The 14776-nt window shown below is 32.7% G+C and overlaps 1 protein-coding gene and 1 long non-coding RNA gene across 2 annotated transcripts; both read right to left on the bottom strand.

Annotated features, from left to right (window-relative positions):
• Positions 1 to 5557: 5557 nt before the first annotated feature.
• LOC112697058 (small ribosomal subunit protein mL103 (rPPR7)) lies at positions 5558 to 8202 on the bottom strand. Its single transcript, XM_072198395.1, has 2 exons — positions 6697 to 8202; positions 5558 to 5845 (listed from the first exon to the last, which is right to left on the bottom strand). Exon 1 carries the CDS (start codon positions 8103 to 8105, stop codon positions 6885 to 6887), a length of 1221 nt encoding a protein of 406 aa, XP_072054496.1. The 5' UTR covers positions 8106 to 8202; the 3' UTR covers positions 5558 to 5845; positions 6697 to 6884.
• Positions 8203 to 10196: 1994 nt separating this feature from the next.
• Positions 10197 to 11578, bottom strand: LOC112697057 (uncharacterized). The gene is made up of 2 exons (XR_003151056.2): positions 11195 to 11578; positions 10197 to 10575 (listed from the first exon to the last, which is right to left on the bottom strand). It is a non-coding gene; the product is annotated as an uncharacterized lncRNA (long non-coding RNA).
• Positions 11579 to 14776: the final 3198 nt, after the last annotated feature.

Here is a 14776-nt window from a genome sequence, read left to right as displayed (position 1 = left end):
AGCTACTAGGGTTTACAGAAGTAAGTAATTGATGTATAAATCCACTTCTGGGGCCCACTTGGTGTGTGTTTGGGCTGAGCTTGATCTTTACACGAGCTGAGGCTTATCTTGGAGTTGAACGCCAAGTTGTAACGTGTTTTTGGCGTTCAACTCTGGTTCGTGACGTGTTTCTGGCGTTTGACTCCAGAATGCAGCATGGAACTGGTGTTGAGCGCCAGTTTACGTCGTCAAATCTCGAATAAAGTATGAACTATTATATATTTCTGGAAAGCTCTGAATGTCTACTTTCCAACGCCATTGAGAACGCACCATTTTGAGTTCCATAGCTCCAAAAAATCCATTTCGAGTGCAGGGAGGTCAGATTCCAACAGCATCAGCAGTCCTTTGTCAGCCTTTTATCAGAGTTTTGCTCAGGTCCCTCAATTTCAGCCAGAAAATACTTGAAATCACAGAAAAACACACAAACTCATAGTAAAGTCCAGAAATGTGAATTTAGCATAAAAAATAATGAAAACATCCCTAAAAGTAACTAGATCATACTAAAAACTACCTAAAAACAATGCCAAAAAACGTATAAATTATCCGCTCATCAGCGACACTAGCTTCTCGTTTTGTAGAGGCATCTTTGTTCTCTTTCCTGGAGCATGCAACATCATTCACAAGAGACTTACGGTTCAACAAGTCGCTTATTAACTCATGGCTGGATGCATTCTCAGCACACAAGCACAATTTTTTTAAAATTAAAAAGTAATATCAGCTGAGCTATTATAATGGTCTACTTTGATTAAGGTTTATTTTTTTATTAGACATTATTTGTGGTTAATGTAAGTTTTTTGAACCCAAAAAATTAAAGTATTATGAATTGCAGATGGTGGCCTGACACAAATAATTTATTTGTTGGCCTCTATATAAGTATAGCTACATCTAGGTTCAAGACATGAATTTAATTTATGTAATGGAATATAGGAACCTATATAGTTGTGTGCGGGAGTGGATGTGTAAATTTCTGATGTGATGTTTAAAATTGAGATGCAATATGCTGACACCATTCACATATTCAGTCTCGTTATATATGGACAACTGATCCGGACATCTTCTGAACCATTACCGTATACCACATTGGCAGAGTTTAGTAAGATTCTTTCCAACCACCGAATATTTTTTCAATGGACTTTTGCTTTGCCAACCAACCAATGGCCTTATAGCCTCCGCAACTGTGTCTGAGTCCAACTTGAAATGATCCTGTGAAATCATTCTTATGGTGCATGTGTGCCTCTTGTTGTATCTTCTTATCTCCCAATAATCTTTATTCTAAATCAAGCTGACTCGGATAAGCCAATCACACCCACAGCCATATATTTTGCATTTCGCATAGAACGTCTGTGGTTCGAACTCATACATAGTATAATCGACTCCTCTAAAGATAGTGTAACTCCTAATTGTCGCGACCACTAACTGTCTAAAACGGTATTCCATCCCGATCCTAAACTCATCGTCCTTAGGAACAACAACACCTATAGAAAAAAGCAAATGGTCACTCATCAATCCATCAAAAATATATTACTCACTCACGTACATATGTTCGTATATTTAGAAAATTTTGGTGCATCCATGACGTCAAGATCCAAACTCTGCGTAAAAGGTGGAACATCGAAGGATTGATTGACTGTGCGTTGAACCACTGTATTTTGCATGATTGCCTCACCTGCCTTGTCACCATCATCGTTCTCATCACCGGCTTCATAGTTAGCCTCAAACTCCTCTTTGTTGTCACTGTTCATTCCTTTGTATACTTCAACTCTATCATATTTCTTTGCAACTATATATTCAAACTCAACATACAACTCAATCTTTTGCTGTTGCATCTGAGTTTGTTGATGAATATGAAACATATGCTGCATACTTGCTTCGTCAACAATGGGCATAGTATCAAACTATATTAGCCTGCCAAATGCGATAACAAGATTTCTGTATAGAATATTGCTCACTCTCTTTAAGATATCACTCTTTATGTTTTGACAGAGACTGTATTGTAGCTCTGCAGACATCACAGTGCATAGAATAACAAATGAAAATAAATTCTTACACACAAAGCTCACACCCTCCTGTATGTTTCTTATATTCTCTGTTTCTCACCGTTGTAATGCACCGATATATTTATTCTACTATCCATTACAACACCAATACACTAAAATAATTCTCCTCTCAATCAAATAAAATGGTAACAAACTTCATATTTATAGACAACACAGGTTGATTAGCATCCAATTACCACGTTATACATGGGCAACATCCAACCTGCATGTTATAACATGCCTCCTGCATATTGAAGCACGTGTCCTACATGATGGCCATACACACCACTTTTATGTTTAGCCTGCTCCTCCTGCAGCGTTCATCCGCATATAATTACACTTGATTAACTCATTTTAAATAAAAACACACCGACCTTTTTTATATTTAAAAAAATCAGTCTCATTGTGACTCCCAAAATTTTTTTTTATTTTCAATTAAATGATTTTCAAAAGAAAAAAAAAGTTATTACCAACATAAACTATTATTCTATTTTTGATGAAGTATATCAAATATGAAAAAAATATATACGATTTAAAAGTCAATTTATGATCCAATTATTTTTTGTAAGCATACTTAAAAAATATAAAAATATTATTTATCCATAAAAAATTAAAGTTATTAAATTAGTTATTAAATATTTATATATAAATATATGTGTTATTTCATATATTAGTTACCACGACTTGTTACAAGTGTAACAAATTGTTAATACATTTAACCACATTTTTACTAAATGTATCGATCTAGTTATCTGTGTATTCTCTATTTATTATTTATATATCAATAATACTATTTTTTTTAAATTGCTTTGGCCTCATCTATTTTTATTCCCACTAAAATAGAAAAGATTAATCTCTACATACAAGTGTTTTACGCTTACAAATTTTACAAATATGAAAAAAACGAAACCCACTAAATGTGCTGCTTATGTTATGTGCCTCTTTAACAGACTTTTAAATCAATTCAAATCAATTAACGTACAAATATATAACTTCTATTTTTTAAAAGATTTCGTTTCTTTTTTCGAATTTCTTGCCAAATTTGTTAGATCTCCTTCTTCCTTCGTTTTTTTTCGATTTTCATGTTTTTGAAATCAAGTTTTGAAATTATTTTGAAGATAATGGAACTTCAGAAATACATCCAAACAATTACAGAAATACACTCAAACGATTACAGAAATACTCCCAAATGATTACAGAAATACACCCAAACAATTATAGAAAGGATTACAAAAATACACCCAAACGGTTATAGAAATACACCCAAAGGATTACAGAAATACATCCAAAGGGTTTAATAAATACACCCAAAACATGGGGGAGACAGTATATTTCTTCTTGAAATCTTTTAATATTTTGCTGGTTAATGATAAGGCACATGACGGAGACAATCTAGAAAAAAAACCTAGAAGAACAGTAAAACAGTACCTTAAATAATGTTTCTTCATTTTTTCTGGTGATTTTTGATAGAGATTTGTATATTTTCTTTTTGATTTCTTATACTCTTCGCGAGGAGTTGGAACGTGTCTTTTGTTTCGAATATCACTTGAATCTTGATGGTTTGCGTTTTGATTGAGGAAGGAGAGGAAGAGTGCGGCATAATGAACGCGTACGTTGGACGCTCGATTTTAAAGGAGTGGTGCGCGTATTTTTTCTTGGACTTAGACCAACTTGTATATCTTGTAAGCCAAAAAGGCTTGTATGTGTAGCAGGCCTCAAATAGATATACTAGTGCTCTCTTTAACAATTCTTACATATTATCAATTGATTTGTTAATTATGGTTTTACAATTTAATTGTTTATTATTTCTATTTCTATCTAAAAAAATAAAATTATTATTTATACACTAAAATTAGTCATCAAAATCTATTACTAACATATATATATATATATTAATTATTTAATTCATTTTCAATGTATATTTATATTTTAACATGTTTAGAGCTTGTTTGGGTGAGATTTTAAGAAAAGATCTTTTTTCGAGTTATCTTTTTTTAAAAGATCTTATAGAGAAGTAAAAGTAATTTTATATTTGGATATCTCATGTAAAAATGTCTTTTTATCTATCAATTATGTTTGGGTATAACAATATAAAAGTACTTTTTTGTTTATTTATTACATGAAAAACATCTTTTTTTTTTAAGAAAAAAGATCTTTTAAAAAAAGATGTAAATTACAGCTTCTCAAAAATTCTTTTTTATTTTACTAGTGCTTTTACTTTTACTACTAGAAATTTGCCAAACACGTTAAAAAATTAAAAAAGATCTTTTTTCATTAAAAAAAGATCTTTTTTTAACAAAATAATGACGCCCAAACATGCACTTAATGGTTAATTTTAGTGTATACTTAACATAGTTAAAAAAAATGCATTATAAGATTCCATAGGAAGTTCTCTATTGAATCTTTTCAGAGTGCCTATCTTGTTACTTAGATAGGACTTGGGAGAAATAAACAACTAAGGAATTTTTTTTCTTGGAAAAAGTATCTTCTAAAATTTAAAGGATCAAGTAATAAAAAAATTAATAAATAATAGAGAAATCGGTTCACAAATAATAAAAAATAACTTTGTGAATCAATCTAAATGTCAAATCATTTACTTCACCAAATCACCACATGCCAAAGCCAAGCTTTCACACTCACAAACCTTGTTTCTTAATATTATCATTATTTGTTGACATTATTATACGAGAGGAACCACACTATTATTATTATTATTATTATTATTATTATTATTATTATTATTATTATTATTATTATTATTATTATTATTATTATTATTATTATTATTGCTAGATGCCACTCTCATTATTATTATTATTATTATTATTATTATTATTATTGTACAAAATTTTTAATTTAATTTTTCAAAAAAATATAATTGAATCTTCTTACTGTTATTTATTTATTTATTTATTTATTATTATTATTATTAGATATCATCCTCATTATTATTTTTGTTATTATTATTACCCTTATTATTATTATTATTATTATTATTATTATACGAACTTTTTAATTTAATTTTTTAGAAAAATATTATTGGGTATTATTATTATTATTATTATTATTATTATTATTAGATGTCACCCTCATTATTATTTTTGTCATTATTATTACGCATATTATTATTATTATCATCATCATCATTGATATTATTATTATTATTATTATTGTTGTTATTATTATTGTTATTATTATACAAAAAAAATAATTTAATTTTTCAAATCAATCTCCTTTGTTATTAACATTTTTATGTCTTTGAAGCTTTTTCAGAATTTTTTTTCTTTATTTTTTTTTTTTGTTTTAGCTTTCCCAGAATTTATACATATTAGAAGGTAAAAGATGAAATTGTAGAGGACATGGATTGATAGTGGGTAGTAATTTTTTTTTTTTTGGTCAAGATAGTGGGTAGTAATTGAGCCAGAACTTTCTCTTTGGGTGGGTTGTAGGTGTGGTCCATGTGGCAAAGTGCAAAAACAAAAGAAAAAACCATTCATCAATTTGTCCAAAAAGAAAAAACACGGTCATTACAAGGTTGGTCCAATCAGACCATGTTGGAGCCGGTCTGCAAATACATTTAATTTTGGATCAAAACTAGTATTTCTAACAAATTCAGTACGAATGCAATCTAAATCATTCATTTGAAATATTTTTGTATAGTCCTTTAAAAACCAGATTATTCTTTCCCACCAGAGACATTCCCAACAACTAAACTTTGAAGTTCCATCCCAAACATCTATTGGATTCTTCAAATTTTTCACCAGAAGAAACTGTAAGTCAATCAGACAGTCAGATACTACTGGAAGCAAATTAGAATAATAAACAAGTAAAATATAGTTAAAAAGATGCTGAGATAATTGCATAGACAAAGGTAAGAAAAGGAAAGCTAAAGGGGAAACCTAAATTGTAGAATTTTTAAAGCAAGATGATATATGTGATAACAACATGTTAGGTTAACACCAAAATCAACTACTAAAATCAGCCACTAAAATAAAATACACATAAAAATACAAAATACAGATTAAAAATGAGTTAAACTGCACATGTATATATACACAAATACATGATGATTGATTTTAGTAGCTGATTTTAGTGTGCAAATAGCATTTTTGATGTGATAAATGCAAAAACAATCAAGAACCTTAAACTTTTGCTATCAAATTAGTGTTTCATCATTTACTATCTTCTTTATTGCCTTCTACAAAACCTATCAACTAATACAATAGAAGCAATAAGTGAGGGACATTGTTATCAATTTTAAATAATATTAAAAGAGCACCACTCCACCCCATATTGATGAAGACACTTTGATCAGGTTTGAAACTCGAAAAATAACATGCCCTCAAATTTTTATGAACATGAACAATAGGTAAACTTAAAGTTCTACAGCAAATAGTGTTTAGCTAAAAATAGAACTGGCTTTTGTCGAATATTTATCATGAAAATTGCTGCCTTACATCTACAATCTCCAGAAATTATGCTAGATTTGAGTACATTGTCACAAGTCATAATAACTCAATGCCAGAAGAGCAAAAACCAAACCTATTGGAAGAAGCAAAGTGAAATTAATTCATCAGAAAATCAAATGTCAATTGTCAAGGCCCCTCCCCGAAGAAGTTACCTTGTTTGCAGCTATGAAACTCCAACTATGAAAGTGAGGATTAAGCTCCATGTAATATCAAATATTAATTACTGCAGCCAGAGTATGAAATGAAGCATGGATGACCTTGAAATGCTCCTTTTTAACCACAATACAACCCAAGCCATGAACAACCAAAAATAATTTCCACAATAGACCTTGGTTGTTACCTATGGCTCCGAATCCTTTTTAGACTCAACATTGTCAGCACCATCATCAGAAACCAAGTTGAGGTTCCTCTCGACCTTAGCCCATGCATTCAACATGTTACAAGGAAACCTCTTCTTAACTGTTCTGATCAGCTCCTCCGCCTCCTTCTTCTTCCCTTTCTTCACCAACCCTTCAACCAAAATCTTCATGGTGTTGAAATCCGGAATCTTGTTCACCTTGGCACTCTCCTTAAAAACCCTGTACCCACCCTCAAAATCCTCATTCCTGCACAAAAAATACACCACGGTCCTAAACGTCGCAGCATTCGGACGACATTGCTTCCCACGCAGTCCATCATAAACCTTCTTGGCTTCCTCCACCATCCCATTCTTGAAATAACAAGTCATCAAGTAATTATAACTGATTGTATCAGGCATAAACCGTGCCTTCACCATTTCATCAATTAAACCATTCACCTTCTCCGGCAAGCCGCCACCGCCGGCAGTCAGAAACTTAAGCTTCATGTTATAGGCAGTTACATCCACACAACCCTTCTCCTCCATCAGCCTCCACAGCTTCTCAGCCTCATCAATCTTCCCCTTCCTGAACAGAACATCCAAGATTGTGGTATAAGTAACCGCCGTGATCTCGACGCCGTTTCCCTGAGCATCCTTCAAGACCTGGAGTGCCTTTGCAGGGTCACCAATTCGGCAAAAGGACTTGGCAAGAATGCCATAGGAGACCTTGTCTGGAACGACGCCGTACTGCTTGGGAATTTCGTCGAACAGGTGGGGGGCGTTGTGGTAGAGGGCGCAGTTGACGCAGGCAGTGAGTAGGGCGTTGAAGGAGACGGAGGTTCGAGGGGTGCCGAAGGTGTCCATTTGGTGGTAGGTCTGAAGGGCACGGTCGAACATGTCGGCGATGCCATAGGAGCGGATGAGAGTGGAGAGGAAGGGCTCCGAGGCCACCTTGGGGTCAGACTTTTGGGACTCGATGAGGTCCACAATATCGGAGTGGCGGCGGCACTTGGCGAGGCGGCGGATAGTGAGGTCGAGGGCGTAGCGGGAGGTTACTGGGGAGGAGTAGTGCTTCGACACGGAGGAGTAGATCTGCAGGGCCTTGTCCGGGTCGAACTCGCTTCGGAGTTGGGATTTTGCTCTCGAGATTGTGATTGTGGCGGCGTCCGTGGTGGTGCAGAGTCGGCGGAGGCCTGCAAGTGCGGCAGCGGCATTAGGTGGCATTCTGACCAACACAGAATTACAGTTTTATCCCTAGTAATTCTCACCAGTGCATTGCAACCTCGCAATCTTACCCCCGGGCATGCAAATGGTGGTGAACATGTCCATGAAGCCATGATTAATATATATATTTTTTTTGACTTGGTTGGTAAATATTATTATTTTTTGGTAGCACCAAAAATAATTTATATTCATAGTTATGGAAGTTTTAATAAAGTTTTATATATAAATTGGTATATATTTTTGTGCTGTTTATAAGATGATATAGTGACAGATCTAAAAAATGTATTGGTGGGTAAAATATATATAATATGATAATAATTTTATAATTATATTTTATTATTATAGAATATAATTAGTCTTCTAATTATTTAATTAATAAATTAAAATATTTATATAGTAATTTAAGTAATAACATATAATTTAAAAGTTTATCTTCTAATTTTTATATTTTAAAAAGATTGAATAATTTTTTTTATTGTTAATATAATTAAATGTCAATTTTTTGTTATATGTTAGTAAATAATCATTTAAAAATTCATCTCTCAATCTCTTATAGGATTACGAAATCGACTCTTTATAATATTTATAACTGTATTTAAAATTTCAGTTAATGTCATTATTACTAACAAAATTAGAGCTAACTTTAAAAGAAAAAATATCAATAAATATCTGTGTATTTAGATTTTACTTTTCATTTCATCCGCTATTTATTGCTAGTTAATATTACTATATTTCAAAATTTAAATTACTGATAAATCTTATTATTCAATAACTATTAATTATGTAATAAAAAATATATACAATAACATAACTACAAAATAAAATGCAGAATAATTGAATGAATAAAAAAATATAAAAACATAAAAATAAATATTTAATTAAATAAAAAAATAAAAAATGAAGTTAAGAAGTATTATTAGAAGATAAAGAATAAAAAACAAGCCACTATAGAAGAAAATTAAAAAAATTGAAGTGGGTTCAAATTTATTTATTGAGTGAAGGACAGGAGGCAAATAAATTTTTATTCCATATAATATATATAACTTCATAAAATCTCAATGTGGCATTTGCTCCGACACTTTCCTATGTAGATCTATTCCTGGGATAATACATAAAAGAGTGAATAAATCGGACTCATGTTCATTTTTTAGAATTACAATGCGATCGATAAAAAACGATTCAATTCGATCTCTGTCCTTTACTTTCGTGACATAATATGGTCTTTGGGGATGTTTTTCCGTCAACTTTGAACGAAAAATACTAACATGTCAGATTCAGAAATAGACAGGGACCTAATTGTCTCTAAATTCAAATTGGTTAAGAGTTTATTTGTCTTTATTTTTTAAACAATATTTGTTTCAAATTATTTTTTATTGATTATATTAATATTTTTTTCAATAAATTATTGAATATATAGTATAATAAGTACAAACTAATTAATAAATTATTCAAATTTAAAAATATCATTTATTATAAAACTAAATAAATAATTATCAAATATAATTTTTAAATATATAAATAATAAATATTAAAATACAGTTAATACATTAATAATAATAACCCTATGATATACTATTAGTATTATGATCTAGATAGTTTTCGCAATAGTATAAAAAATTTTTCATAGGATTATTATTATTATTAATCTATTAATCGAATTTTAATATTTATTATTTATATATTTAAAAATTATATTTGAGAATTATTTATTTAGTTTCATAATAAATGATATTTTTAAATTTGAATAATTTATTAATTAGTTTGTATTTATTATACCATATATTCAATAATTTATTGAAAAATTTTCATATAATGAATAAAAAATTTTTAAAAAGATATTGTTTAAAGAGTAGGAATAAATAAACCCCTAACTAATTTGAATTTAGAAACAATTAGGCTCCTGTCCATTTCTGAACCTGACATGTCGACGTTTTTCGTTCAGAGTTTATGGAAAAACACCCACAGGCATAGTTATCAGAACCGAACCGGTAATCAACCCGATCATATGACAGGGTAACCGGATCACTGGTTCAACCGGTGGGTCATTAATTCACCCAGTTACCCGGTCATAACTAAAAAAATAAAATTATATAAATAAAATTAATATCTTAAAATTTAAAATATAAGCCTTTACAAACATTAATAATTCAATATCAATTTTTAAACATAACTAATGATCTAAAAAAAGATTTGGGTAGGAATAATTTATTTGGGATGTGCCTCGGGATATTTCCAAATGCTCCTCATTGAAATCTTTGTTAGTGGATCACAACCATCTTTCAGGAAAACATACCAGAGGCATTGACAGATCTATCAAATCTAACAATACTGGATCTCTCTGCTAATAACTTCAGTGGAAAAATTCCTAGTAATCTTTCTATGATCCCTGGCTTGGTCTACTTCAACGTTTCTGGGAACAACTTTGACGGTGAGATACCTCCAGCATTGGGCTCTAGATTCAACAATGCTTCTTCATTTGCAGGTAATAAGAAATTATGTGGGAAGCCGTTAGATAGAAAGTGCGAGGAGATGACTAAACAGCAACACAGGAACAACTAATGATAATCAACAACCACCAAAGTTCACTAATGATAATCAATAACAAATTTAACTATTCAACCAAAGTTCACTAAAATTTTCTCAGGTTCAACAACTCCTCTAAAAAACCAATTACAATAGCAGCAACTACCAGATTCAACAATAATTCTAACTAAAATTTGCATCAAACCATAGAAAGAACAGAAAGAACAGCAACAACAACTCTAAAAAAACTAACATTCAACAAATAAAAAGAACACAACAACTCTAAAATTTGCTCAGATTCATCGAAATTAATATCGATCCAGAGAAAGAACAGCAACAACAACTCTAAAAAATCAACATTCAACAAACAAACAAAAAGAACAGCAACAACTATAAAATTTGCTTAGGTTCACCAAAATTAGCATCGCAGTAGAGAAATAACAACAAGAAGCCAACAACAACTCCAAACACTAAATGAAACAGAAACAACCACATTCAACAACCACCAAATTCACTGAAATCAACATTGAACTAGAGAAAAAACAGGGTTGAAAACTGGAGCTCACCTGGTTGAGAAGACTACGACCACCACCACTCGAGGGAGCAGATGTTGCTTCACTGGTTCCGACGAAGCGAACGCAAGGTCACGGACTCACAGTGACAGACTAAGAGAGCGACGAGGTGAGAGACCCAGAGTGACGCCGAGGGAGTGACGAACTGACGATGCCGAGGGAGTGACGAACTGACGACGCCGAGGGAGTGACGAGGTGAGGGTGAGGGACTGCCCGCTGCCGACGCCGAGCTCGAGAGAGCAGAGACATAGAGACGAGGGCACGAAGCTGGCTTAGGGTGGTTTCATTCAGTCTCAGATGCGAGGCTTAGGGTTCAAAGAGGGGGGTGGGAGTGGGGTCTGATACGATGCCGTTCAGGGAAAAAAATTAAAATAAATTAATAAACATGACCCATACCAGGTTGGATTCATCGGCTGGGTCACTGGGTTTGCACAAAACCCGTCGGGTCGAACCGGGTTCAACCAGGTCTGTTTCATGAACAGTTGATGCGTGAGCATCTTGTCTATCTTTTCCTAATGAAATTGCACTTAAATTGTTGAGTTTAATTAAGAATTAATTATATTTTAGCCACTATGGATGCTATTTTGAGTTTTGGGCAATTTTATTTATTTTAGGTAGCATTCGGCGGAATTTGACGGAGTTTCTGCAGCACAAGAATCAAAGGAGATAGCGGCGAGAAGTGACACGCACGCGTGCCTGACGCGTGCGCGTGATTTGGAGGTATCCACGGCGACGCGTGCGCGTGACTGACGCGTACGCGTGATTTGAAGATTTGCTCAGCGACGCGTACGCGTAACCGACGTGTCCGCGTGACTTGCGAAGAAGATCAGCGACGCGTACGCGTGACATGCGCCACGTGCAGAAAACGCAGAAAACGTTGGGGGTGATTTCTGGGCCCCATTTTAGCATCCAAGTTAGGCACGGATCCAGTGAAGCCAAGTGGTCCCCACGTTATAAGACGCGAAGTAGTTAGTTAATTCTGATTTAAATTCAAATTTGATTTTAAAATAGGAAAAGATATTATCTTAATTTTAAAATATTAGATTTTAAATTAATTAGGATTAGTTATAAAAAGGGGAGACTTCTCTTCTATTAGGTACATTACATTAGAGGGATTCCATTAGGAAATTCTATACAAATTTACATCTCACATTCCATGAGCAATTAATCCTCCATTGTTAAGGTTAGGAACTCTGTCTATTTGTATGAATTGATTTTATCGCTTTTTCTATTTTAGTTTATGTTTTGGATTTTTATTTAAGAATTGTTTTCGCTCTTTATTTTATGAATTTGGGTGAAACGGAAGTATGACCCTCTTTCTATTTGAGTTCTTGTAAAACTTGGAAAAACTCTTTACTTGAAAATAATTTCTCCCAAATTTTAATTATCTGGAATTAACGTGATATGTGACATATAATCCTTTTATTTTTGGGTAATTAGAGTTTTTGTGGCATATAAACTGGAATTTGATCATGTAGCTTCTAATTGGAATTAATTGACCAAGGAATTGGCAGTTGATAAATTTTAGAGGAGACTAGAAAGGTCTAAAGAATTAGGGTCTAGTCACATATAGTTTGCCATAAATTAAATCCTACATAATTAAAATAGTTAGTAAGAAAAGTAAATCCGGAAAAATAGATACTCTGAAACCTTAACTGTGTTTTCAATATTTTATTCCCAATTTATTTAATTGTCTATACTTTTGATATTTTGAATTCGAACTTAAACTTTTTGAACATCTTAAAATCAATTTCTGCTTGCCTAACTAAGCCAATCAATCAATCATTGTTGCTTGATCCATCAATTCTCGTGGGATCGATCCTTACTCACGTAAGGTATTACTTGGTACGACCCGGTGCACTTGCCGGTTAGTAGTGTGAGTTGTAAAATACCACATCAAATTTTTGGCGCCGTTGCCGGAAATTGACTGTAATTGACAACTATTAGTTATTTAATTGCTTAGATTAGACGTTTTATTTTTAATTTTATTTAAATTTTATTTTAAATATTTTTTTAAAAAAAATTAATTTTAATTTTCTTTATTTCGCTATTTTTTTTCTTTCTTCCGTTTTTTCGCCTTTGTTTCCTGTTTTCTTTTTTTTATTATTTTACTTTTTTATTTATTTTTTTCCTTTCTTAAAAAAAAAACTTTACGTCTTTTTTTCTTTGGTTGCACTTTCTTTCGTTTACTTTTCCCCCTGCCTTGTTTCTTCTTTTTCGTTTCCTTTTTTTTATTTTGTTTAAAAAAAAAGAAAAATATTTTTTTTATTTAATAAATAAATAAATAGCACTAAAATTTTTCTTAAATTCTGAAATTAAGTTTGGTGTTCGCTTAGTTGTTTTATTTTTTTCTGGTTATTTTATTTATTGAGTTTAAATTTTCTTTATATTCTTTCTTCTTTGCTTGCTTGTCAACCACATGGTGCGTTTAATCCTTTTTGGTGTTTTGTGTTGAGGAAAAATAATGGAGAGAGATCACGTAGGTTACTACTCACATCCAAGTAGTGATTCATATTATGGTGGATGGAGGAACTATCAAAATTTTGGTTGGCAAAGCCAAAACCAAAGAAACTTCAATGCTCCATGTTTCAACTACCAAGAACCATCATCTTTCTACCCATATCAAGAGCCACCATCAGATATTGAAGCTCCTCAGAAGAAGGGTGTTATGGAAGTAGAAACTCTTAATGCTATTCTTTCTCAGAACAAGCTTATGTCTCAGCAATTAAATCTACTTACTCAACAGATGGGTGGCATGCAAGTCCCAGCTATCAACACCCAAAATCTTCTTCAAGAGGTCAATTACATGGGGAGTGCTCAGGGTGATTTTCAACATAATAATTTTAATAACCACCAGTTTCAATCAACTCAGCAGGTAAACTCTAAATCCTAAGAAGATCCTAATTGGGAGATGATGATGAGTTTTATGCAGGAAACCAGAGCCTCCATTAGAAACTTGAAAATGCAAATGGGCCAAATGAGCAAGCAATTACTTGAGAGGTCTGCAAGTACATTTTCAAGTGATATAGTGGTGAACCCAAGAGAAGACTGCACGGTTATTCAGTTGAGCGGTGGTAAAGTAGCTGGCTCTAAGACCAAGGTCAATGAAGAGTTAGTTGAAAAAGAAAGCTACCAAGAGGAAGAGATGAAAATTGAGGAAGCTTGCAAAGAGATAAAAGAATTTAAAAGAGAGCACAAGGGAGTGGAGCTTGCAAGACCTCTTCCAAAGCCATCACCATCCAATACAACATTCAAGTGGGTAAAATTCCTATCCTTAATCCTTACCTTCCCACTTGAATATGGGCTACTAAAGACGGATGGTCAACTTAGAGCTCTTTGTGGCATTAAGAGTAAGAGGAAGATGGTTGGTGGCAAGAGTTGTCAAGCAAGGTCCAATATGGTTGCATGCTCCAAATCGAAGTGCAAGGATTGGTGTAGAGCTCACTTAAATGGGTCTAGAAGGTTGTTTGGATGTCTCTGTGAGAATTCAGATTCCTTGCCACCAGGTGGAAATAATGGTGATCCACAAGAAGACGGATGTAAAAGCAAGATTTGGGACCCTGAAATTCATTCCCA

This window comes from Arachis hypogaea, chromosome 6 (genome assembly GCF_003086295.3).
Source record: "Arachis hypogaea cultivar Tifrunner chromosome 6, arahy.Tifrunner.gnm2.J5K5, whole genome shotgun sequence".
NCBI lineage: Eukaryota > Viridiplantae > Streptophyta > Magnoliopsida > Fabales > Fabaceae > Arachis > Arachis hypogaea.
The sequence above is the reverse complement of the archived record's forward strand: the minus strand, read 5'-3'. Positions and strand labels throughout refer to the sequence as shown.